Genomic DNA, 26,252 nt, shown 5'->3' on the forward strand with positions numbered 1-26,252 from the left:
CATGTTGGAATACAACTCCCAGATAGCATGAATGTTAATTAAGTTATATTGTACTTCAGAATGAACATTTTGCTAGCAGGGTGCTTCTAGATGAGGGTTTTTATTATGGAATTGCCCTGCCTCTTTGTCAAGGAGATAGATGCTGCTGCCTTCAATGTGGAATGGCCCATATGTTTTCTGGCCACTTCCACCATTTTTATTACAACAGAAGAATCCTTCTTAGGTGGGAAAGGTAGAATGAGTGCACAGTGTCTTTGCATTCATAACCCAAAGAGCCATCCATGTTCTAATTCACTTTTCCCAACCTTCTCCTTCCTGACTGAGCATTTCTGGAAATGCAGGTCCAACACTTCTGGACTTCCCTATCTGGAAGTAAAATTCTAATAAAAATATTATAGTCTGCACTTTTTGTAACTGAAATGTTACTGAACTCCTGCGTTTACTTTTTTCTTTGCAACCCTGTGAACACTGAAAATCAGTCTTCATGTATTTGTTGAAACTTGCACCACAATAAATGTGTTAGCTTTGAAGATGCCAAGACGACTTGCTGAAAATGTTGTTTTGAAAATTGCCAGATTTTGAGTGACAAGCTCTCTCCTGCTTCATGAACCCACATCCCTCTGCCTCACCTTCCTGACTGATCAACCCAGTTATCTTTAGATACAACTTTAACACTCTTTCAAGAGAGTAATACACTGTAGTTCCACATTTGGAAAAACTTTGTCAGGTACCTCAACAGGTGCCTCATCCCAAGCTCCCACCTACATTCATGAAGCCCACCAACCGCAAAGGAGAGTAATTAGTCATTTTTCCCACCAGCAGGTGATACCTGCTGGGAGGGGAAAGAAAAGAGGGCATCCACCCATTGATTTAACTCAGTGTTTTTCAAACTTGGCAACTTTTAAGATGTGTGGATTTCAACTCCCAGAATTCCCTAGCCAGACACTCAAATTTGTTTCTCCCTGTCAGCCCTCTTAGGTAACGGCATTCTCTCCCAGCTTGTCCTGCTCTAAATCAATAGCAACACCAACACTCTTAGGGAAGGAGACTAGGGTGCAACATGGTTTATAAAAAATTATATATATATATATATATATAATACTTCTAGCTGAAGGACTGGAGGAAAGCACATTAAAATACTTTTCTTCTAGCTGAAGGATTGGAGGAAAGCATTTTAAAAGGACTTCCTGGCTGTGCCCTAAGTGAGAAACTAGGCGTTCTGGACTATACTGAGTTTGTTGATCTTCTCTCCAAGTGCCAAGGACGTTCTTACTGACAATTATAACGAATCCCATTTTATCAAACTTCAAATTACTTTCATCAAATGATATCGAGCAAAAGCACTGAATAAACGATGTTAAACGTTGTAAGGGACGAAGTACTCCGATTCTCAGCAACGGAACTGTAATACTATTTTGCTGAACCTGTACTTTTATTGCAACGTGTTGCAACGCAACCAGTATGCCCATAGTGGATCTGACGCTATTGCACCTCACGGCGACAGAAGGCAGAATTGCAACCCGACGGTAAGGTGAGTCAAAGAGGTGGCAAGACGCATTCCTTTTGCAAAAACGCTTCCACCAGCAGCTGAGCTCCTTCCCTAAAGAAAACAAGCGGAGTCTGCGGTTCCACTGAGATTGCAAGCGGATAAGACTTCGGAATCCTTGCGCCCCCGACCAACAAGTCTAGAAAGGCGGACATTTCCCGCCTTCACGCGCCGTCTTTACGACGTTTAGGGGAAGAAGCCTCACGCTCTTTTCTCTTCATTGGCTGTTTTGGAACATGCCCCCCTGGAAACCGTTATTTAAATATAAGGTTCTCTGATTGGACGGAATCGATTAACTTTCACTTCAAGAGTCTCGCCCCGCCTATCTTGCGCCGTCTTCGCTTCTTCTCCGTTTTCATTGGCTTAGCGCTCGCGGATGGGCGCGGCTAGTACCTCCTTTCTTGGGAGCCGAGGCTGCTTTTGCTCGCTTTCAATCCGTTCGCGGCACTACGCGCATGAGCAGCTTGGATCCTCGTCCGTTGACGGGACCTTCGTGACCGTTGGTGAAGGTTTGAAAGGGGCGGGGGGGACCCGAGAGTAGGCGTTCCCTTCTGGGCGGTGGCAAATTGGAGCGAGGAACCAACCAATGAAAAAACAGGAGGATCTGGGGATCCTCAGGCGTTCTAGCAGTCAGCCAATCAGAAAACTCGCGGATCTTGGGTGCGCTAAAATTTGTGAGAGTTGGCAAGAGGAGCTGCTCTGACGGGCGGGCGTTTTTTTGACCTGCCATCTTTCGTTTCTGGTTGGGTTTATCTCCCATTAAAAGCTGGGTGACAAAAACTGAAAGGAGGCTGTCACCTGAATTCCCTCGTGCTCAGGTAGCTATGAAATGTACAGCAACGTAGCCAGGAGAAGCAGATTACTATTTAATGTGGGGCATTGGGGATGTCTGAATCGCAAATACTGTCAGGGAATCCTTGGCTTTAGAGTATGGTTTATGTTGGATTTGCCAACCAGGAAACTAGATTAGAAATATATAAGTTTCCTGCATTCCTGCAGTGGCATGAATGATGTTTCATCAGATTATGTTTTAAACCACTGAGAGTCATAAGATTGAGGAGGTTTAAAAATCTAATAAATGGGGGGAAAATGCCCTGGAATTTCCTATGTTGGAATTGAAACTAAGAATCATGTGGCTAAATGTGGAGACTGCAGCTCCCAGTCACGTGGAGCCCCATGTTGGTTGTACGGCCTAAAGCATCTGAAGTCATCGGACTGGGGAGGCTTGGTCTAAGCCAGTGTTTTTCAAACAGGGCAAGTCTAAGCTGTGTGAACTTCAACTCCCAGAATTCCCTGGCCAGACATTTGAATCTGTTTCTCCATGTGATCCCTCTTAGGCAGTGTTTCTCAACCTTGGCCACTTGAAGATGTGTGGACTTCAATTCCCAGAATTCCCCAGCCAGCCCTGGCTAAGGAATTCTGGGAGTTGAAGTCCACACATCTTCAAGTGGCCAAGGTTGAGAAACACCGCTCTTAGGTAATGAAATTACCTCCCACAAAGCCTGTCTGCAGGGAATAATAGGCTCAGTGAGAAATAATAAACTGGAATAGAGAGAGAATGAATCCAAACAAAATGAAGGAATCATAAGGGGTCATGATCTGGAAGATGGAAGCATGCTCCTGTTTCCCCAGAAAAAAAATGTGGTCTTGGTGTTTCAGGTTGAGTTTATGGTCAGTGCTTTTTCTTAGCTGCAACTGATTTGGTAGCTCCAGCCTTTTCTTGGAAAAAAAAAAAATCTTAAAACAATGATGCATCATAAGCTTTCCTACAAAATGGAATACTGCAAACTTTGCTACATATTGAAGTAAATATGCATACCACACATCTACATGTCATTTAGAAATTTCAGTAAGGTGGCAGATTTATTTATAGGGCTATTTAGGGGGAAAAAAGTTGATTTGTCTGTTCTTAAATAGTTCATGTAGATTTCTTGGTAAAATACTGTATAAAGCAATGGCTGTCACCTTAAATCCCCAAATAATTTAGGCTAATGTTACCCAAGAGAACACTTTTTTTATATGATCTCCATTGCTCATTACAATATCAGGAGAGTGTCCTTTTTTCTATAACAGTGTTTCTTAGGGTCTTGTTCTCTCAAGACCCTTTCCTACTTTTAAAATTATGGAGGACCCCAAAACAGCTTTTGTTTGTATGGGTTATATTTATTGATATTTACCATATTAAAAATTAAAATGATGCATTCCCTGCTGCTACCATTTCTCACAATTATTTGATGAGATTTTAATATTGTATTATTTTTCAACATAGGCTGGCAAATCATTTTGATTTTGTGGACCCCTGAAGGTCTTGGGGGACCCCCAGGGGTCCTAGGACCACATTTTAAGAAACACTGCTCTATGTCATCCTTCTCAGGTAATGGAATTACCTGGAAAGATACCCTTGAGGGCCATCAACTCATCAGATTGTGACTTGTGGTAGTCTTCTCAGTCATTGCCTCTAGGATTATGGAACATGATTCCTTTATCGGGGTCTAGCTTCTTTAAAGTCCTTCAAGAGAGCCTTCAAGATTCATCTTTTTAATGCTTTTTAATAATTCTAATAGATTTAATTAGTTTTAATGTGAATGCTATGTTCACTTGATAGTAATTTTGCTTTCATGTGTTCAAACTTTTAAATTGCTATAAGACTTTTAGGAAGGGGTGGCATAGAAATGAAATTATTATTGTTATTCAGTGATGGACAAAATATTTGTATATTTTAAAGAACTCTGAATTGAGACCATGGACAGAAGGAAAGATTCAGACAAGCACCTGGACCCCCCTGGTGTATTCCGGACTCCAAGGCCAACTGGTAAAGAATCAGCAAATTCCTTATTTGAGATAGCTGAGCCACAGTGTTGTTGCTACAGTTGCAACTTCTAAGCTGGCCTACTTAATCATTGTGTGTATTCTGTGGAAGTGTCTCTGAAATCCGCTAAGAACAAAGTAAATCTGCTGGAGTATTTCCTGGGACTAGCCACAAAGAGCATAACTTGCCAGTTGTTAAATGGTGAGGCTGATCCACTTCTGGTTGCAGTTTAAAATGTTGCCTATAAAGCCTTTACAGAGCCAGTTTGGTGTTGTGGTGAAGGCACTAGGCTAGAAAGCAGGAGACCGTGAGTTCTAGTCCTGCTTTAGGCACAAAACCAGCTGGGTGTCCTTAGGCCAGTCACTCTCTCAACCCTAGGAAGGAGGCAATGGCAAACCATGACTTGAAGGCAGATAGATAGATAGATAGATAGATAGATAGATAGATAGATAGATAGATAGATAGATAGATGTATTTAAACATGGGTAGATCACTTCTAGTCTTACTACCAGCCTTAGAGAATAAGAGCAAGGAAAGACCAGCCTTATGATAAAATGTAAATGTCTACTCACCACTGTTTGCTTTGTTTTGTCTGTTGTTCAACTGCTCACTCCCCCAACTTGCCTTTTCTCTCCATTTTTTTCCCCATATTTTTTTAGTTTGTGAAAGTGATGATAGAGCCCTTTTTCTGCTTTGGTTTGTGCACCGTGGCTGTTACCAATCCTCTCACATTTTCCACTCAAATGAGGTTCTCTGCTTTTTTCCCCCTAAAAGGTATGCTAGCAAATAAATAAACTATCCAGGATAAGAGTTAGTCCTTAAATTTAAACCAGACAATATGCACAGTCCTCATTTGTATAAGGAAAAGCTGTCATTTTTCAGCTACTTTCTCAAGCCATGATGATGTTATTAGTAGATCAATCTCTTAATAAACATGGTTTGAGAAAGAAGCTGAAAATAAAGACATAATATTTAGCTGCATGTTTTGCATGTTGATTTCTGCAAATCCCCTGTTGTTAAAAAAATATTACTGTACGCTGTAGATGCCTTTCTCTTCCTCTCATCACTTTTTCCCTTCCTGGTAATTTGTACTCTACTCTTCAGCTTGAAGGCTCTCAAATGAGGCTTATTAGACAATGTTTGATTTCATGAGATAAAAATTAAAAATGTTTACTATTCATGGGATCCATGAGTATATGAATAAGCTAGTTTAGTGTGCCACATTAGCAGTTTATAAACATGCCTTTTGCAGGGTGGAGAAAGGCTAGTTCTAAAAGTCTAGGTCAGGATAAGGAAAGTCTGAAAATAACAGCATAGTAAACCTGGTTTTATCTTATGCATGTTCAGTGGGACCAGGTTGATCTGCTGATTTCAACCAGGGGGCTCTCTAAGAATGTTTGCTATGGTGGTTGCTGTTATGTCTAGGCGGTCTGATGGTATAATCATAAAAATAATAATTTAATGATTTATTAACTTTATATGCTACCAAACTCCCAGCAACTCTGGACATGGTGGGTTTAAAGCAGTGCAGGCATGGTGCATGGGACAATTCTCAAAACACAAGTGAAAATTAGAACGAATATTAAAGTGTGAATCAGTATAGGGACATTTAATGTCCTTAGAGGCATTTAATATGTAGACCCTTTTCTAAGATGATTTGTTGGTATAAGAGATGACTGGGAGATAATTTAGGTATAAAGTATGAAGCAGGGCCTAGCTACTTCCTGTAAACAGTGGCAAGCTGTCCTCCAAGTATTTCTTAATGTGTTTGGTTTCTGACCTCTCTTGGGATGTCCCCAAAAGTTCAGTGTCCAGCTGCAGCAAAGCTCACCTAGCTTGTTTGCAGTATAGAGTTGTTTTCAGGTCCCATCCTATCTGCATAGGAGTGGTGTCTGAAGCTCCCTGCCTTTTGTGCAGTCCCTGCTCACATGTTGATAATCTAACAATAAATGACACAAGTAGGGGGAATGGGAGGGCAAAAGAAGGAGAAATAATACAGGGACAATTTATTCATGCTTTCTGGTTATGATAACTGCTAGGGGCCCTGTACTCCCAAGAGATGATCTTGCTGGCCTTCCTCACAGAGCTGTTGAATGTAAAGGACCAGGTTACAAACAGAAACAGTGAGAGGAAATAGCAAAAACTGTCTTCCTACCCATACATGCACAGATAAATATGCAGCATAATACAGCTAAAATCATATAATAATTTTCTAGAGGTGTGCAGAATGCCTCAATTTTAAATGTTTTGAGGCTGAAACACCCTGCTTTGTGAAGAAGGAACACAACACCCAAGAGAAGAGCCATGTTGATAGGCCCCTGTTTTACAAGAAAGAGGGACCCTGAACAATGGAAAAGCAAAGATGTTTACAGAAGTTGAGGGCTACAAGACAGGAAATCCTAGGGATCTGAGTTGCTGGCTAGTTTTGGGGAAGCTAGCAGGTCCTTGTCTGTGTACCTGGGATTAGTTCTATTGTTAGGCAAAATGGTCCTTTCAGGAGGACAGCAGAGCTGGGAAATGGAATGAAATTGTTAAAGGAAGGTCATCAACTGATAGAGGATGGAAGGTTAAGATTTCTCTAGGTTGCAGTTTCCTAATAAGGGCTATCCTTAGGCTGTATGGTGTCAGCCTTCCCAGGTAGACCAGACAAGAAACATGACCAGATGAGCTAATTCTACTTTATTGTAAGGCTACATTAACAGAATCGTGCAAGTCTGATAGTACAAATCTCCTGCCTTCTCTTTACAGCCTGAGAAGTTAAGGAAGTTCCTTTCTGAGTTTCTCTTTCTGTTATGCAACTGCAGGCTATGTCTTCTCTTATCTGAGTGTTCCCTAGGCAGCATCTCTTCCCCTGTCTCCCAAGGTCATTCCCACAGATGGTTACATCTGGTGAGGAGGCTTTAATTTGGTTTAGATGGGATTGCAGGGGAGCTTTGTCCGGGGCAGGGAGGGTCAATTTGAGTCTGATGGGATTAGGCAAAGAGGGGAACTGGTTTTTGACCCTGGTCATATCTAAAATACAGGGAGGAGAAGGGTGTGACCTCCATTTTCTTTGCTAGGTTTATTTTCTCCACTACACTTTGAGCCCGAAACAGTTGCTTCCAGTTCAAATTTATTATTCCACCTCACTAGAAATGTTCCAGTCATTCCAAAAGTGCTTGTGAAGAACTTTTCTGAGTTTGGCAAATAGTGAAACAGCATTTGAAGAGATATTTTGAACTTGAAATAAAATATTTGAGCTTGAAATGGGAAGTCTTATACCCATTTTGACTTTAACACATTTTGCATACCGCTGTATTCTTCCTCTCTGTATGATGTAGGCTTGGCTTAAAAATTGTCATTTATCTTGCCTGTATAAAACTAGGGTTCCCCATTCTGTGTTTTCATTAATTTTCAATTCTTTATTTATTTTTATTTATTGATCACATTTCTACGCCGCCCATCTCACTATATAAATGACTCTAGTTGGCTTACAAGTGAAAGAACTATAAAAATCTTTACAAACATAAAGATTGTAGTCTTCTTGTGTGAGGCATCAGACTGGTTTTAGAGTTGCTCGCTATATTTGGCTCAGATCTGGTTTAACCTTTGCAGAAATTTTTGGCAGAGTAGATACCAGTTATAATGATCTACAGTAATGCTACTTCCCTTTTGAGGTTTTGCCTAAGCAGAAACTTTCTAATTTTTCATATTAGCCTGCTCTTAAATTGCAGACTATATTTTAAATGTCTAGATGTTTTTCTGTGGTTGTTTTTTTCCATAGGATTTAGTGAATTGATTCCACCTTCACATTTCCAGAGCCAGTCAGCACCACCTCCAACAGTGTCTACTACTGTGCCTTGGGGGGCCACAGCTTATCCTAACTGGGAGGCTACTGAACTCAGGCGAGAGAATTTGCGGTTGAAAGATGAACTCCAAAGATGGACCACAAGAGTAGATAAGACAGAAGATACAAGAGAAAAAACCAGGTGAACAATTCTGGATTTTACTCATTTTCCCTGAACCTTTTAATTCTGTGTGCAATCAGTGAGCTAGGAGAGGAAACTATTAGAAGATTATTGGTTTGAACTATTTCTTAGCTGTACAACTGAGAGTAGCACCTTTTAGGCTCGTTTTTCTCTTGTTCTGTTATTTATCTTTGGACCCTCTACCTTGGTTTTATCTGGTATCTAGCAGTTCAACCCACTTATGGTCTCTTTGACTCATGGCTTTTAGAAGGGAAATACCGTGTATTCCATTGTTCATATTACTGAGTGAGCAGTTCCTAGAATTGTCCTTCCTAACCTAGATGCTCTTCAGATTGTATGGACATCAAATACCTGAATTCTCAGAAATAGACATACTGGCTGGAAAATTCTGTGAACTGCAGCTCACACATCTGGAAGGTTGCAATCAGGATGGGGAAGTCTACCTCGAGTATTCTACCTTGAGACAGGAGAACTTCCTGACATTTTCCTCTCTTCTATCCAAGGTCCTTGGATGGATTGGCTGAGCCCTCAAATGTGACCCTGGCAATGTCTCAACAGGCTGAAATCATCTCCCATCAGCTCCATGAGATCCAGCGGTTGGAGTCAGAACTTAATGCCCTCCGAGTTTCCTCTGCCCAACAGGAGGCAACAGTAGCTGCTCGGGAAAGTGCCTTGTCCAGTCTCCAAGGAGAACTAACATTATTCAAAAGCCAGAACCTCACTGAAGTTGCTGCCCTGAAGACAGAACTGGAAGAAGTCAGGAAAAGTAGTCAACAAGAGAAAGAGGCCCTAAGGAACGAATTAGAAGAGCTTAGGAAGCAAAGTCAGTTGAAAGCAGATTTCCTGAGGGAGGAACTGGAGTCAACCAAGGAAAGGAGCAACCATGAAATTGCCCTGGTGCAGGGGGAGCTACAGCAGATGATTGAAGAGGCAGAAGTGGAGCAGAAGAGGCAGGAGGCGAGGGTTCAGGAATGCCAACAGGCAGTGCTTAAAGAGTGCCAAACAAAGGTAACTGCTGAATGAAAAGCATGTTGAGAGATAATGTTCTTTAGAAAAGATATAGAATAAAATAACTTGCAGAGCTCTCTGGAAGAGAAGGCACTGGAGATGTCTAGGAGAGCAGTGAGTTTCAAGTAGAATAATAGAAATGAGCCTTTGTACCAAGTTTCCAGCCTCTTTTTTTCTTCCCACAGTTGAATAAGCTGTCTGAAGTCTATGAAGCTGAAGTTAGTTCCCTGAAGCATCAGATACGCGCATTCCAGCAGGATTTGGAAGCTCAGCGTAAGGAAGCCAGCCAGTTAAGGGAGAAAAAAGATACACTCCAGAATCAGCTCAGGTTGATCCATTTCTTCATCCCCTCTTCACACCTCTCCCTTAACTGGTACTGGGATTTTATCCAAGATAGTCTCTGGTTTCTTTCTTCCAGTGTGACTGAGGCAGAACTGGCTTCCCAGAATGCTTTGGTGCTGCAGTTAAAGACCTATGTGGGGGAGCAGAAGTCAAGTAAACCTGGTTTTGAACAGGAGCAGCTAATTAATCAAATACAGGTGAGAACATAAGCAGGGCTGTGCTGGATCAATCCCCTGGCCCATCTAGTCAAGCAATCTGTTCTCACAACCAATTCCATAGGGAAGCCCACTAGGTAATCACACTGCCATTAAAGCTAATAGCCATGGCTCTTCTTGACTTCCATGAATTGGTCCAACCCTTTTTTGAAGCCAACCAAGCTGGTAGCCAGCACCACATCTCATGGTAGTGAATTCTGAAGTTGAATTACACGTTATGTAAAAAAATAATTCCTCCTGATTCTGCCAGGACCAGGATTCAATTTTATTGTGTGACCTCTGGTTCTAGAGAACTGGGAGGAGAAGAGTGTACACACTGAATGAGCAGGTCATGTTCTTTTTTTGTCTGAATTGATGAGCACACAACACTTTTTGTCTTTCAAAACTGAATACACCATTTTTCTTTTGTTTCAGCAACTTGAGGATGAGAAGGAGGCTCTGAAAATTACAGCTGAACTTCTGCAAGTTCGTGTGGCTTCATTAGGTGATATCTTGGCTGTACAGGAGACAGAGCTTGGCAAAAAGGTGATTTCATTTGAGCACTTTGGAAGGTTCTGCTTTCTTATCTAAATGGGGTTTGGAATATAATGATCCAGATAGGATTGCAGTAGTACTTGTAACAGGATATAAAACCCTACAGAACTTACGATCTGGATACCGTATATAACTGAGTGCCTTCTCTTACACATACCTGTCTGTCAGCTAAGATTTAGGGAAGATGGCCTTTTGCAGGTACCCCATGTGCCAGGGATCCACGTTGTGGTGACCTGCAAGAGAACATTCTCAGTACAAATTCCCAATAGAATCATGGAATGTAAGGGTTAGAAGGGAGTTTGTAGTTTTTCTAGCCAAACACCTGCTCTATGCAGGAATCCACTTCAACTGCAGGTGGTGGAATTTTACAGTTGTGGAACTTCCCCTGTTCAGGTATGGCTGAATCCTAACCTTCTAAGCTTTTGGACAAGTTGAGACATAATTGTTCATCAGGCTTTTAGTTAAATTAGCACTGGTCTGGTCTGATCTGATCTGATCAGGTGTTATTATCCTGTTTTACAGTTACATTTATTAAGGTTCTGTTGTTTAACTATTTTAAATTGGTTTACATTTCTTTTTAATTTTTAATGAACTGTACCCAACTTTAAGATTGCTTTTGATTTTAAAAAAGCTGGAAGTTTTATAAATAATAAATGAGCGTGCAGAAGTGGAGTTACTAATTCTGGAGGAAACTTCATTGTCAACTAAAGGAGATAGTATCTTTGGATTACATTTTGCCCAACCCTTTGGTTCAGTGGTCATGATGATCTCCTGTTGTCTCCAAAGCACTATCCAACTTTCTTCTCAGAAGGCCCTTATTATAAGCACATCCCTATTCCAAGAGTGGTGCACAATCTAGGGGTCCCCTGCACTCAGAGCTCCTGTTCAATGAGCAAGTAGTAACTCTGGTTGAGAAAGCTTTTGCACAACTCCCTCTGGTGTGTCAGTTGCACCCTTTCCTGGATTGGAGGCCCTTCAGACAGTCACTCATGCCCTAGTCACCTCATGGCTTGACTGTTGCAACATGCTGTGCATAGGGCTGTCCTTGAAGACTGCTCACAAGCTTCAAATGCTCCAGTATGCAGTAGCATAGACAATGATGGGCATGCCAATATACCCATGTGACACCTCTGCTCTGTGAGCTGCACCGGTTGCCGGTTTGCTTCCAGGTGCAATTCAAGATGTTGGCTATGATGTATAAAATAGTACATGGCATAGGGCCTGGTTATCTGAGGGACCACTTATCTTCCAGGTGTCTGCCTGGCTGGTAAGAGGCAATAGGCTTGGCATGCTCTGGGTCCCTTCAATTAAACATAGTCATCTATCGAGACCCAGGCCTTCTCTATTGCGGTGCATGTATTTTCCCCCCAGCGTTTATAAACAGCGTGAAACAAAACACTGGACGATAGATGCCTGTCATGTTTACCATCTAAGAAAACATACAGAGACAACAGCAGTCTTGGCAACAGTGCTGGAGACAGACATTTTGCTTCTCATTTTTAATTACACAATTTTTTAAATATAAAAAGTCAGATGGGGTGGTGGGAGCCTGGCAGACTCTAAGGGAGGTATCTATTTGCATACTTGTCTCTGGTTTCCAGGAGCTTTCATATCTGGATAATGTTTGAGTTGTGTGCGTGTGTAAGCCTTCTTGTGCATCCTGAATGTATTGATCTACCATTTGTGAGAACAAGACTTTGGCTTTTTCCATATGCCACCAATGGTGTGTTTGTCCTTCCTGGTATCTGTGGTCATTCCAAGATGATGAGTACATTGGATGTCTGATTTTGTGCTTTTATCTTCTCAGGTGCATCTCCAGGACCCTCTCCAGTCTGAGTCATCTCAAAAAGTTCAGTGCCTGCTGACGAGATGGCGGGAGAAAGTATTTTCTCTTCTGGTGCAGCTGAAATCTCAGGAGCTGAGCCACAGGGATGGCACTAAACAGTTGGAGAAGAGGGTATATCCATGAATAGGGGGTGGGAGCTTGAGCTGGTGTAGTGGCTAAGAGATTGAATGTGAATCAGGAAATATGTAGTTCAGATTTTGCCTTTAACCATGACTTACTAGATTTCAGCCTCAGCTCTTGCATCATCTGCATTATAATCCTGACTAGTAGCATTATATCTGGCCTTATGTATTTTTTTTTAAAGTATAAGCTGCCCACAGTCTTTTTGGAGTTGGGTGGCCTTGAAACCCAAGAAATAAGCAAATAATTCTCTGTCCCTAGGTGAAAGAACTAGAAGAAGAAGTAGAGTTTAAAGAACAGAAAGCAGTGCTGTTGCTCCACAGCCTTGAGGACAAAACTGCTGAAGCTCACATGGAAAGAGTGAAAAACAAGGTAATCCATTCTCATGCAGCTCCTCTTAAAATAGAAAGATTTGTGACAACTGTATTATTTGGAAATGATAGTCCCTGGAGTGACTGATAGTAGTTGGTAGTTGATGGAAGAAAATAAAAGGAGGAGGATTCGCTGTGTTTCAGGAGAGATTTCCTCAGTGAAGGAAAAGACTGTAAGAATAACCACAGTAGAGAAGGGAAGGTAATTAGGAAAGGGGAGGTGGCTTTAATTTTGATGAAGTGAATGAACATGCAGCTTCTGACCCTGGGGCTTTCTGCTTTCTTCTGAGCGGTGGCCATTCTCTTCCCTCAGAATTTCACCTCTAATGTTCTCTGATGTTCACCAAAGTCACAGTCAGTTCAGCAACGGTGGGCTGGGAGGGGAATCTGTATGCACACAAGGCAAACTAGGGGCAACATTTTTCCTCAGGAACATCCCATTTCTTCCTGACCGTTGCCTCTTCCCTGGATGGAAGTGCCATCAGGGAGGGCATTTGTTTCATCGCTGCTTGCTATGAAAGCTGGATTGAGAGCGATGTCTAGTGCCATTGGCACGAAACTGAGTTAGCTTCCTTTTTTTTTTTTTCTTTTGTGGGATCAGTCCCCTTCTCCTTCTTTTGAAGAGATGAGGTAAAACACTCGGCAAAGAAAAGAAGGAATTACTGGTAGGCCTCAGAGTCTTCTGGCTTCTTTGATGATGTGGACATTTCTGCCATAGGAAAAGCCATAACAAATCCTTGGTGCAGAGAACTCAGTTGCAGAATTCAGCAGGTCTCAGATGGCAGTGATCAACTCATTAAAATGGTTAACTGAGGGCAGGACTTTTCCTTCTCTCCAGAGATTGTTTAGTCAGCCTTCTCAGAGACAAGGTTTGAAGGATCTGGGGAGATCACTAAGTCCAGCATTTTTCCTGTGGAGATTTTTGTTCACATGTCCTCTCAGTAATAGAAAGAGCAGTGTGAGGCTTGGGTAGAGTCAGTCAATGTCCTCTTGAAAAAAGATTTTTTTTTCTGTGTCTAAACCCTTAGAGAAAGAGATTGGCATATTTAGATTCTGAGCTGTTTTTGTCTCCTTTGCAGACCCTGATGAATTTGCAAAGGAAAGAGAATTTGCAAAGGCAACAAGAGAACTTGTTAGTCCCTCAACTTGGTTGCAGTTGATCAGTAAATATATCATTGATTAAGCATGGGTCCTTTCCCACTTTTGTGTGTGTGTGTGTGTGTGTGTATGTATCAGGAGAACAGGAGCGAGTAGCTGTGTGTCCTGTTCAGTGAATTAGTGCTTTCTTTTCCCCTAGGCCAGTGTTTCTCAACCTTGGCAACTTGAAGTTGTGTGGGCTTCAACTTCCAGAATTCTCCAGCCCTAGGCCTTCAGAAGTTGTGAGGCAGTTCCAATCTGGGCAATCACAAGGAGAGTCTTTAGGTGCTGTAGTAGCTACAGTTAATTAAAAAGGAATAACTAATAAAGATTTTTTGCTGAAAGAATTCTAGGTTCCCGTAGCAGATGAACCTGGGATTATGTTAGTTTCTGGCAATATGTTTCAGAATTGTGGATAAAATCAGCTCAGCTTTATCCATTTAGATAGCTGTCTTTATAAGAGAGTTTCAAGGTTTTGGCTTGTAAAAGTCCTGAATTGCATACCCCAGCAGCTCTTAGTACTCTATAAAGTTTTTTGGCTAATGAGCATAGACTTCTGTCTTTGATAATAAATCCAAGATTAGTTGTCATATACAGTGGAACCTCGGTTTATGAACTTAATTCGTTCCGTGACTCTGGCCACAACCCGAATTGGTCGCAACCTGAAGGTAATTTCCCCATAAGGTTCAGTGTAATTACCGTTAATCCGTTCTGGCGTGGAGGACAGGGAGGCGGCTATTGCTTGAAGGGAGAGTCTCCCTCCCTACGACCACGTGTCAGGGGCAGAAAATGGCCGCGGACCACGTGTCAGGGGCGGAAAATGGCCGCGGACCACATGTCAGGGGTGGAAAATGGCCACGGACCACGTGTCAGGGGCGGAAAATGGCTGCAGACCACGTGTCGGGTGGAAAAGTGGTCACGGACCACGTGTCAGGGGCGGAAAAATGGCCGCGGACTGTGTCATGGGAGGGAAAATGGCCGCGTATCCTGCTCGTACCCCGAGGCGGAGTTCGCAAACCAAGGTAAAGTTTTGCGGCCGGAGCTGGTCGTAACCTGAAAAGTTCGTTAGCAGAGGCGTTCGTAACCCGAGGTACCACCGTATTCTTCGGCCTGTATCTTGGCAGTAGATGTAATGAGTTAAAATACAAAATTGTAATATACAGAGGGTGAGCAAGTTCATTGTCTGAGTTCCTAAATCATCATTAGAATGCATTAAAACAATATTTTGTATGCTTGCCTGAACTGCTGTCATCTCTACAACAAAAGTAAAAGGTAAAACAAGTTGCTGTTTTGCACAGGAGAAAAACATCCCAACCAAAACAGATGGCAACCTGCCCATGAATAAAAAACTGCTGTGCCAGGAGGTACCTCTGTGTACTCTGCATTGGTATCTGCCTAGGCAAAGGTGTTGGGAATTCTTGGTAGCCAACAGAAGGTAGGAGGTAAATCAGAAAAGGATAATAGAGTTGATCTAGCTGCTGTTCCCACGTGCACCCTCAGAAACTCAGGTAAAATTGGAACCTAGAATGAGAAAGGGGGTTATTTAATTCTAAAATATGGCTTTATAAAAGCATTAAGAGCTTCTCCCTTATACGATATGTTCTGAAGAGATCACAAGAAAGAATGTTCAGACCTATCCTATTCAGCAGGCCACATTGGTCTGGAATCTTCCTTTTCTGACAGACTCTGCAAACAGAGAGGTTGCGCTCAAACGAACAAATGCATGGTCTTCAGCAGAGGGCAGAGGCTGGTGAAAAAGCCCTTCGGGAACTGGCAGACTTTGTCAGCAGGTACAGTAATGGGGAGCAGAAGGCAAAAAATGGATCCTTGGCTTTGCACCAAATATCAGTTCAGTTTGTAATTCTTTGCTAGCTCCCTTACTCCCTTTGCCCCTACTTTATGCTGCAGGATGCGTTGCACTCTCTCTCAGCTCCTTCCTCACAGGATTGTTACTGAGGCAAATAACGAAAAGGAGACCCCCCACAGAAGTCCCTTGAGATCCTAGAGGAAAGGCAAAATATAAATCTAAATAATAACAACAGTTAGATTAGCGACCTTCAGCGGCACCTCTTTCATTTGCGAGGCACTCTGTTGGCACAACAACCAACAGTACAGGATCCACTGTGATTGTTACTCCATTTGTGTTTGGTCCTCTCCCCTCCCAAGAGGGCTCTTGGGATTGTGCAACTGGCTCATCTAGTTCAGTTTTCTGTGTCAATATTGGCCAACCAAGTGTATCTGGGAAATTTACAAGCATGGACAGGAGGGTCTAGCCCTTTTCTTTTGGTACATCATAGCAACTGGTATTTAAAGTATGGTTATGATTCTGGAGATGGTAAAGAACTATCAGCGTAATCTTTCATGAATTTGTCCAGTCTCTTTTTAAAATGATCTACATTACTGTCCATCACGGCAGTACGTTCCACAGTTTAACTATTTTTGGGGAAAGAAATGCTTCTGATCCAGGTGATTCTGATTGTCCCTGCATTTAGTTTCAGTGGATTATATAAAAATCTAATATTGTGAGAGGGAAATCTTCCTACCCACATTTTCCATATCTTGCATGATTTTATGCACTTCAGTCATGTATCCCATTCCTGCCTTTACTCCACACTAAAAAAAATGTCAACACTAGTTGTTCTTCATTGGAGCACTCCCTAGCAACTTTTTTTGCTTGCCTTTTTGCATCTTTTCCAGCTCTGCAGTATCCTTTTTGAGGCACTGGCAGAATTGATCCAATATCTATGTTCTGTTTAGTGCCAGTTAAGCTGGAGATGCAAATTCAGCTTTAGGAGGCTGCAAAAACCCAAAATGCTGAAGGGCCCAAATTCCCTATCTGGATGATTGTCAGTGTTGGTGCGATGTCTGCTGCACACTGAATTATTTCACTCACTGAGTGTTTCTAGGGAAATATTGCAAGATTAGAGTAAAACGAAGGGGTCAAAAGGATTCATTACCATACATTCACTTCTGGTATCTGCTGAACAGGGACAACTGGTTAGGTAATCAGTAGTCAGACTGTTTTTAAAAGACAATCCCAGTTAATTAGACACTATATTTTGAGAAAATTAATTGATTTTAAATATAGATAGTACTAATTTAGAGCCTTGGTGTATATTTCTGAGCCCTTTACTTTCCAAGTTAGAGAATCTAAACATTTTGAAAAGTTTTGATGCTTACTCTTGATGCAAACTGAAACACAAACCAATTGCTTCTTAGGCTAAAACAGCAATGGATGGGTCAGGAAGAGACATGGAAGGCAGCTTTATCACGGCTTCTGGGCCTGGGAAATAGAGTCAGTTTTGCAACCAAGAGAGTTGATACCATCCAAGGTAAGCTATTGAACAATCTAGATTATCTTAACTAAGCTTGTCTGGCATGTTTTTCCCCAATTATTATATTACCTCCATATAAGAAAATATAATTCAACAGTAGCTTTACAAAACTTTTGTTTTGACTTACTGTTTTAAAGCAAGCTTCCTGCTCTTCTGATGGTGGATATTATCTGCAGATATTGTTTGCTGAAAGTTGTGGCACGCAGATGGACATTCTAAGCAATACTCTTGGCTTATTCCTTATTAATACTAAAGGAAATAAATAAAGGAAATTTATTTTCCCTTTATACTTTGTTTCTGTTACAATAGTAATGAGTACTGGAACAAGTTTCACAGAGAAGTTCAGAACTATTCTCTATCACTACAGAGGGCAGAACAGGAGATAAAGTTTAAAGTTGTTTCCATCTGAGTATTAGAAAAAACTTCTTAAGCATCTGCAATTAAACAGTGGCTCCACTTATCAAGGGAGGTGGTAGGCTCCCACTCGCTTGGACATGTTCAAGCAGAAGTTTTAATTTGGATTCCTGTATACATGAATAGTTTTTGGTGCTGAGGGCTAGTATTTGTTTGCTTTTAAATTCTGGGTTAATTTTATTAGACTGATTATTTATTTGGACATCTGATTTGGTAAAGTCCTTAAGGTCCTGGACTAGGAGCAGGGAAGCCATCTGGTGATTTTGGGTCAGCCATTTCCTCTCAGCACCTAGGAAGAAGGTGAGGGCAAACCTCTTCCAAAAATGTTGCTTAGAAAACTGCATGGATTTGTCCTTGTAATCACCAGAAATCAAGTCTGACCTGCACGCACACACACACACATACATACATATATACATATGTATGTATGTATAAATACATTTGTACCCTGCTGCAGTGTAACTATAGTCGGTAACTTACAGAATATACAATACTTGTAAAAACAATTAAAACATTCATGGTATGATATAAATTAAATGATATCATAAAACCCCAACAGAGACAAGAAACAAACAGGGACAAAAATAAGACTTAAAAGTGGTGCAGTGCATAAATTAATGCTCTCCAGAATAGTTATTGTAGCTTTTGTATCACACCTTAGCAGAGGTGTGAAATAAAATAAATAAATTCAACTATAAGTCTTGCCATCTTTACTAAGCTATAGTTTGTGGAAGCCATGATATGAAACTGATATTAAACAGATGATGAACTTGTGGTATTCCAGAAACCTTTCCCTTGTTTAAAACCATTACAACTGCTTGCCTACCACTTCTCATCCTGTTATTGCAGTCAGTGATCACTGCCAAAACACAACTCAGTTACTGGGATAAACATATTGTACTTATTTTTGGAGCTCTTTATTTGGGGTATTTCCTTTGTGTGTTGGGGGCAGGGGGAAGTAGGCTTATTGCCATTGAAATGATCACTATTTGTTGTTTCTTTTCATCCTAACGCTTTCAGACTTTTGTGTATTGGAGAGGTTGGAGATGATTTTGTTTTAATTAAATGTAAAAATGTTGACATTCTATTCATTGAGTTGTGCATTAGATGACTTCCTGCAGTCTGGTATTTCTGTACTCTTTCAGATAACCAGAGATATTTCATACAATATGCTTCTTCCTACACTGCAATTATGTACTTACGTTCATGCCAGCTTGAGCAGTTTATTTCTGCAGAAATTTGTGAATAAACATTTAGTTCCCCATCTAGCTTGGATAGGATCTTGCCATGTTAATGCCTTGTTAAAGTGCAAGATTTACAGTTCAGTTAGTTTCTATTTTATCTATTTTGCATTCTAGGGCTTTTATGCCGGAAAGTAGCACTGGCAAAACTTCAGCAAGAAGAAAAACTCTGTGTTGCAGGAACAGATCAAGAGTAAGTTCAAAATTCCAAATCTCAGAATAAGTAAAATGCAGGTTGGTTGAGCCCTTGATAATTCAGTATGTTTCTTTATTTAAAGGCATAGTGCCAATTACTTTCCTCCACACGTTTGAATATTACAGATTATTCTGGCTCAGGTTTTACATATGGGTATTGAGGCTGATAAACTACTTCCCATAGCTAGTTGGTGCATTAATGGCTCAAATGGTGTTTGAGTTCCAACCAAATGCACACTTTTCTGCAGAGAGTTCATGCAGCCCTGGACTAGGGTGAAATTTTTGTAACTTCTGTAACTCCCCAGAGCTCCCCTCTCCCATGCAAAAATGCATCAAAAAGTCCCCACCTGTTGACTTTTGGTGATGACTTCAAATCATCCAGATCCCTTTACTAGACCCCAGGTAGGACACAAAGATGGTGGAATCTCTAAGCCCAAAAAAGGTTTCCCATTCGTGGTCTACATATTGTGAATTATATCAGAGAGAGAAAAGGCTGGAATGAATGCCTCCAGCTCTCAGGAAAAAATATTGGAGCATTATAAGGTAGAGTTAGAAGCCAGAACTTCTAAGCATCAGTGCGATTAAGTTACAATGTGTTTTTTACTGGACAAGGCAAAAAGAGAAAGCCCCAAGTATGATACAACAAACATGGCTTCTGCTCACCATTTCTTTCCAGGATTCAGCCATCTTACGAAGACCTGCAAGCTGAGTTACATATGCTGCATGAAGAACGAGACCGACTCTCTGTGGAGCTTAAATACGGGACTCAACTCATAGAAAAGAAGGTGGCTGAAGCAAGAGAGAGAGGTGATTTCTGTACTATTGCATTTCAGACAGTAGGTACAGGCTGGCAGGATATTCCACACAGATCAAAATTCCAGAAAATGGGCAAGTCAGAAAAAATGCCATTTTAGCCTCTTCTTCACCCAGTTATACAGGAAATCTTTTATGTGGAAGAGAATTAATCTGTGTCGACAGCTGCAGTTTGAAGTAATATGGCAACAAGGCCTTGTTCACTCGTTGATGCTTCCCCAGTGCTTAGAGCTGAATTGCGCAGCTTTTTCCGAGCTCTGGGGAGTGAATGTAGCAATATTGGTTTGCTGTGTCCTGTACTCTTTTTGACTCTTCCTGTTCACTCTTCTTCTGCCCTACAGCGGAGTCTGATCTGAGCAAAATGAGGGAGACATTGCAGAGCCTGCAGGAGACGCTAGAGGCAAAGACGGTGGTAGAGCAGGAACTGAGGCAACAGTTGGAGGCCACAGAAAAGCAACTGGAGACAACCAGCAATGAGCTCCACAGGAGTGCAGGCGCTGCAGATAGTTTGAGACAGGAAGTGGCACAATTGAGAGGAGAGTATGAGAGAGGTATGTGAAGTCCTTCAGAGGCAGGAAGAATTTATTCCTGGAGATACGCAAGCTCTTGCACCTGAAGGGTCTTTTTTTTCCTATTGTGAAATAAAGTATAGTTGCAGGAATGCAATTACAGCACACAAGCACATATAGAGAGAGCTACAGCTCTATATTAAGATTTATCTTGTATCTCAGGTACATTATCTATAAACTGAGTTTTCTGTGATGCGTCAGAGTCTTACTCCTGAAGCAAAAGTTTCCTAGAATACTGAATCAGCTCCTTCTTTCCTGAATATTAACAAAAATGGTATTTTTTAGCTTAATGACTAAGGCTGGGTTGCAGAACCAGGAGAACTTGGCTTATGGCAGTTACCACCTGAGATAGGAACTTAAAAAAAAGGTTCCTATCTATTTGAAGCCCCCTTTAATGGACAGCTGGTTTATTTTTCCCTACTATTCCTTCTGAGGCAGCTAGGTACATTTTTCCGGCTGACAGAATGTGATCAGATTAGAGGACTTCTGAAGTCTTTTCCAGCTCTTTCATTTACAGTATACATTCCAACCTCTTAGATGCAATAAGATTGTCAAATAGTATCACCAGCAATGTAAAGACAAAATGGCTATTGATATATTCAGGTGATGGATGCCCCAGCAATACTTGATGGGCCAGTCATCGCTGGAGTCCTTAGGGGGTGTACCAAATGCCAAAAATCTCACTAGTTAAAATATAAACATTGTAAAATTGAGGCCTGCTGAACCTGTGATTCGACTGAAACTGAAGTAGCTAATGGCCACCAGAGGCTTAATGCCTGTGAGTGGGGGGCAGGGGAGGGTATAATTAATGAATCTCTGGTGAGCTACTATGCATAACAAAAGGACTCCAGTTTGGTTTGGTAGTTGCATTTACGCATGGAGAGCTGGCAGTGGCAGTGGTCAAATAAGAAATGGGAGGGAGCATTTACCAACAGCAGAAATCATACAGAATCCAACAGGGTGTATTAAGAAAAAATAAAGGTTAAAAAAAAAATAAAGGTTAGGAAAAAAAGCAGGAGTGGGAGACATTTTAGTTAAAGTCAGTGCCCTTTCTTCACAGCCCTGCAGGAAAAGGTAACAGAAGTTGAGACGCAACTGCGGAACGATCTCTCAGAAATGGAAAAAGCACTCAATACAGCACGGAGAGAGCACGCCAAAGCAGGTAAGAGTAACATACTGGTGGCAAAGGAAAAAGACCAAAGAAGTTTTGTTATCTGTGACAGAAGCCTTTTTCTTTTTTAAATAACTTTATTAAATTTTAAAACAGAAACAGTAAAAACTATCAAGAACTAATATAAAAGAAAGAAAGTAACAAGAGGAAAGAAAAATTAGAAAGAATAGTCAAGATCAAAAGTGCAGAAAACAAGAAAAGAAGCAAAGAAAGAAAAAGAATTGACTTCCGACCCTCCTCCCAACAGATATGTAGCAGTATACATCAAACTCTTGCTCTAAGTTTACAATATAACTTTCATTATTTCTATTAACCCATATTATTTCTAATAATCAAATCCATACAACATTTTTTTCTGTTTCCTGCAAAAAGTCCAAAAAAGGTTAAATTATACCTTGTTTAAGTTTTTTTAAATGATGAAACACTTTTCTTCTCTTATGTGAAGCATATGGATTATAAATGGCTAGAGTATATTCCACTCTAGCCATTTATAATTCATAATTAAGCCAGTAATTTAGAAAAGTCTATACCTGTGGCATCCAACTCAGTCTATTTTTTCATCTTCCTCCTGGCTCTGTTTAGCTTTTGAAATTGTCTTCTCATCATCCTCCATTTGAATCTCCTCTAAATCTCCTTTGAATTTTTCCAGAAATTCTTTGGCTTTATGAATGGAATTCAGTCAAAATCTGTTTGAAAGTAAAAATCACTCCCTCCAGTTTACCCCAGTGAAACAAAACCTTCTGTTTCAATATCTCTGTCAAAAAGTAATCCTTTCTCTTATGCAAAAATTTGGTGGGAATAAATTTTAATATAATTATATCCACATTACCAATCTTCAATCTTGTATTAAAATGCCATTGCAAAATTTGATCTTTGGTCCTTTTCTTTGCAAAATGTACTAGCGCATCCCTTGGAATATGTCTAATTGCTGCTGAGCGTGAATTTACCTGGTACACCTTATCAGTTTCATCTTCAGTTTTTCCCCCTCCCAGTTTAAGAATTCTGCCAGTGCTTGAACAACCCGTCTTCTAATATTTTCACCCGGACTTTCCGGAATAGCTCTAACTCTCACAGTATTCTCTCTTAATTTCAACAAAGCCATATTATCTAATCCTTTCTCCAACTCACGATCTCTGGTTTCTGCTTTATTCTCCAACAATTCCATTCTTTCAGTAACCTGCTTCATTTCACCATACATTTGTTTCATATCTCCATCCATCTTATCTAATCTTCCATTTTTTTTCCAAAGCCATAAATTTAACTTCAAGGGACTGAGCCAATTTGGCCCCTAGTTCATCAAACATTGGCTTAAGTGAACTTAAAGGGACCGTTTTCTCTTCAACGTTTGTTCTGTAGAACCTCTTCTCATTTCCTTTGCCACCTTTCTTGTAGCCACTTTTTTTTCTTTTTACAAAGCGGGCTAAAGGATATAGTATATATAAGTGAAAGTAAGCAGACAGTTCACGCCCTCTGGTGTCTTTCAAACTAATTGCAGGCATATGCCAACAGGAGATACACATAGGGTTCAAATTACAATTCTTGTTTTTAAAAATTCAGCCAATTGATCAGGATGGCAAAGGAAAACAAAAAAAATCCCAAGGAAAAATCACGTTTGGTTATTACAGATGGAGATGAAGAATTAAACTTTTAGCTGATAAATCTTCTCCTTTCACTGTAGTCTTTTTAATATTCTCATTATCATCCAGCTTTTTGCGACTTATTCAAATTACATTAAAGCTGTAATTCTTCCTTTAAATGTATTTTTATTTTTTATTTATTTAAGCAATTTATATGGCCGCCCAACTCACTCATGGTGACTCTGGGCAGCTTACAGGAATAAAAATCCCAAATACAAATCCCACTCCACCCCCTGGCGACAACAGTATATTTACACTAGCCATTTGATGAGCTCCATATCAACCTGGGATCCCCAGGCCCGCTGGCAAAACCATGTCTTCAGGGCCTTGCAGAAGAGCATCAAGGTGGGGGCCGGTCTCATCTCTGCAGGGATGATGTTCCACAGGGAGGGAGCCACCATGGAGAAGGCCCTTCTCGGTCCCGCTAGATGGACCTCCTTAATAGTGGGGACCTGTAACATACCCTGCCTCCCCAATCTGGTGGGTCAGGCCAATGAAACTAGGAAAAGGCGGTCCTTCAGATAACCTGGCCCCAAGCCATGTAGGGCTTTAAAGGTGACAAGCAGCACCTTGAATTGGACCCGGAAGCAAATCAGCAGCCAATGCAGCTCCTGCAAGAGAGGTGACGTGTGCAAATCTAGGCTTGCACAAAACTATGCAGGCCGCCGCATTCTGAATCAACTGACGCTTCTGGATACTTTTCAAGGGCAGCCCCATGTAGAGCACATTACAGCAGTCAAGACAGGAGGTGACTAGGGTGTGGGTGAGTGTGAGTACCACCCCCTCCCCCAGAGAAGCATTAATCACTGCCAGAACCCACCCACGTGTCACATCCTGGGAGGCTTCCACCAACCAGGAGAGGCACGGGTTTAAAACACAGGTGGTTGCACTCATGCTCCCTAGGATCCTGTCCACTTCCTCAAGAGCAACAGGATCAAACCATTCCCAGATAACCAGGCAAGAGCCTGGCCTAGGCACCTCCACTGGACCAATGCCATGCCGATGTCTAACTGGGAACGAATCTTAGTGACCTTGTCTTCCAGAAAATCAGCAAATGCCTCAGTGCGCCCCTGCAGGTAGACTTCTGCATTCTCCTTCCCCAGAAGGAAACGGGTCACCTTAAAGAGGGTCTCTGGGTGATTATCTGCAGATGCAATTAGTGCAGAGAAGTATTTATGCTTAAATAGTCTCAGAAATAATGAAAAACACCAGGAGAATTACTTATTTGTTGCAAAGGAAGATCTCTCTTACACTGAAAAACAGTTATAATCCAAAGTGATTTAGAAATGAGGTTTGGCCGGCTCTGGTGTCCATATTAGGGCTGCACCACAGCTGTGAACAAGGTTAGATCTTCCGTCTCTGCGGTGAGCTTTTGAGGAACAGCCATCTGGAGACTGAATGGGTTGATTTGATGGGGAAAACACATTCTACACAGAACTCTTACACTTAGCCTGGAATGACCTTTACCTGAAGTTCCAAAGGGCTGCTGCCATTCACGGTAGATGGTATGCATCAGCTGACTGACCCTACGGCAGTCAGGCACATGACGGTAAGAGCCTTGCATTCCTCACTCAGCAATATGAATCCCTCTGTGAATGTGCTTATATCCGTAGTGGTTGCCCTACGGCAAGCTGAGCGGCAGGCAGCAAGAGACAAAGCAAGGAGTGAGGAACTGGCAAAACTTCAGGAGTCTGCAGCACAACAGGAAATGGCACGGCTTGAAGGTCGTCTGCAAGAGCTTGAGAGGGACAAAAACTTGTTGATGGTATGTTCGAGCAATAAGGGGGAGTTGTTGCCCCATGGGTGGCTGTTTTCACTAAGATTGCTTCCTTCCTTGTACAGGCCACCTTGAGGCAAGAAGGGCTATTAGCCCAGTATCGGCAGAATCGCCTGGCAGCCGTCCCAGCTAAGTCAGCTGGAAAGACAGGAACTAGTCCTCCATCTAAAGGTATAGATTCCTTCTCCCAGAACTCTATTGTTTCTCTTCCTGTGCTATCTCCAGTTAACGTAAGTGTCCTTTCTGCCCCTATCACATCATGTCCTTAAAGGTGTCTCTTTCCACAGAATCCTTGTTTGCTGTGTTAGATGACCTGCAGACTCTGGGTGCTGCTATCTTGGAGGAGGAAGAGGCTAATAAAAATACAAACACCGTTACTGACACTTAAAGACACAATGGGAAGGTAAAGTCTTGGAGAAGCACGGATGAGAGACGAGATAGATATTTGTAATAAAAAAAAATGATGTAAATAAGCATATATTTGAAATGCTCTTTTTCTTTTATCAAGTTCTGATTTTCTCATAGAGACTATCATGGATCTCTCACATTTTTGGGTGGGGGGAAATAATTCAGGGCCTCTGAAAATCATACCAATTGATATTGCACGACATAGCCAGGCTCTAATTCCTTACTATATACTTCTTAACATTGTATTTAGTATGTAGCATACAATTGACACTTTGTTTGCAGGACAGATAAAGCAGGAAAATAAAATGTTATGCTATTAAGGGAACTTACCAGTAAGACCAAGGAGAACCTGTCACCCTCTAGAAAATACAGATAGTACAGAGTGCCATTTGATTTCTTTAAGAAAACATCCAGCTTTCGGGGTTCCACTTCTAAGGGAGACTTTGTGCTTCTGAAGCAAACCACCACACTAGATCCCTTGTTTTTAGAATCAAGAAAAGGAATGACCCTATCAGGTTTATCAGTTTAATTGTATGTATTGATAAGCCTTGATTGATGCTTTTAATAATGTAATGCTTCATTTGCTTAATAATGTCCATCACCTTTTTGAAACCAAGCTATTGACAGGCCATTGAAGATCAGTTCCAAGGTGGTTCCTGTGCCCTTGATTCACAACTGATGCCAGTGTTTGGAGCAGTGTTTCTCAACCTCGACAACTTAAAGATGTGTAGACTTCAACTTCCAGAATTCCTATGCTGGCTGGGGAATTCTGGGAGTTGAAATCCACACATCTTCA

The 26,252-nt window shown here is 41.3% G+C and overlaps 1 protein-coding gene across 7 annotated transcripts; it reads left to right on the forward strand.

The window, feature by feature from the left end:
- The first annotated feature begins 1,948 nt into the window (after nt 1-1,948).
- Nucleotides 1,949-25,517, forward strand: CCHCR1 (coiled-coil alpha-helical rod protein 1). 7 transcript variants are annotated; one of them, XM_015888844.3, is made up of 18 exons: nt 1,949-2,055; nt 4,272-4,358; nt 8,119-8,323; nt 8,827-9,331; nt 9,517-9,659; nt 9,750-9,870; nt 10,303-10,413; nt 12,230-12,379; nt 12,650-12,760; nt 15,580-15,686; nt 17,116-17,228; nt 19,004-19,079; nt 19,758-19,888; nt 20,236-20,445; nt 21,524-21,625; nt 24,885-25,036; nt 25,114-25,219; nt 25,336-25,517. In XM_015888844.3, the coding sequence occupies exons 2-18, from the start codon at nt 4,289-4,291 to the stop codon at nt 25,434-25,436; spliced, it is 2,514 nt and encodes an 837-aa protein (XP_015744330.1). In that variant the 5' UTR covers nt 1,949-2,055; nt 4,272-4,288; the 3' UTR covers nt 25,437-25,517. The 7 variants fall into 7 exon arrangements, with proteins under 7 accessions (XP_015744330.1, XP_087990771.1, XP_087990770.1 ...); XM_088134645.1 differs by having other exon boundaries at nt 1,976-2,049; XM_088134644.1 differs by having other exon boundaries at nt 1,990-2,045.
- The last annotated feature ends 735 nt before the right edge of the window (nt 25,518-26,252 follow it).

Source organism: Python bivittatus, unplaced genomic scaffold, assembly GCF_059951505.1.
Source record: "Python bivittatus isolate LINGU-HERP-01145 unplaced genomic scaffold, Pbiv_v1 ctg000080_np1212, whole genome shotgun sequence".
NCBI classification, from domain to species: Eukaryota; Metazoa; Chordata; class Lepidosauria; order Squamata; family Pythonidae; genus Python; species Python bivittatus.

What these genes read in the sequence shown, in the direction of transcription:
- CCHCR1 (XM_088134643.1), top strand. Translation starts at nt 5,027, where the DNA reads ATGATAGAGCCCTTTTTCTGCTTTGGTTTGTGCACCGTGGCTGTTACC. An exon ending in GGCTGAAGCAAGAGAGAGAG is followed by an intron (nt 19,889 to 20,235) that starts GTGATTTCTGTA and finishes TCTGCCCTACAG; the next exon opens with CGGAGTCTGATCTGAGCAAA. An exon ending in GGGACAAAAACTTGTTGATG is followed by an intron (nt 25,037 to 25,113) that starts GTATGTTCGAGC and finishes TTCCTTGTACAG; the next exon opens with GCCACCTTGAGGCAAGAAGG.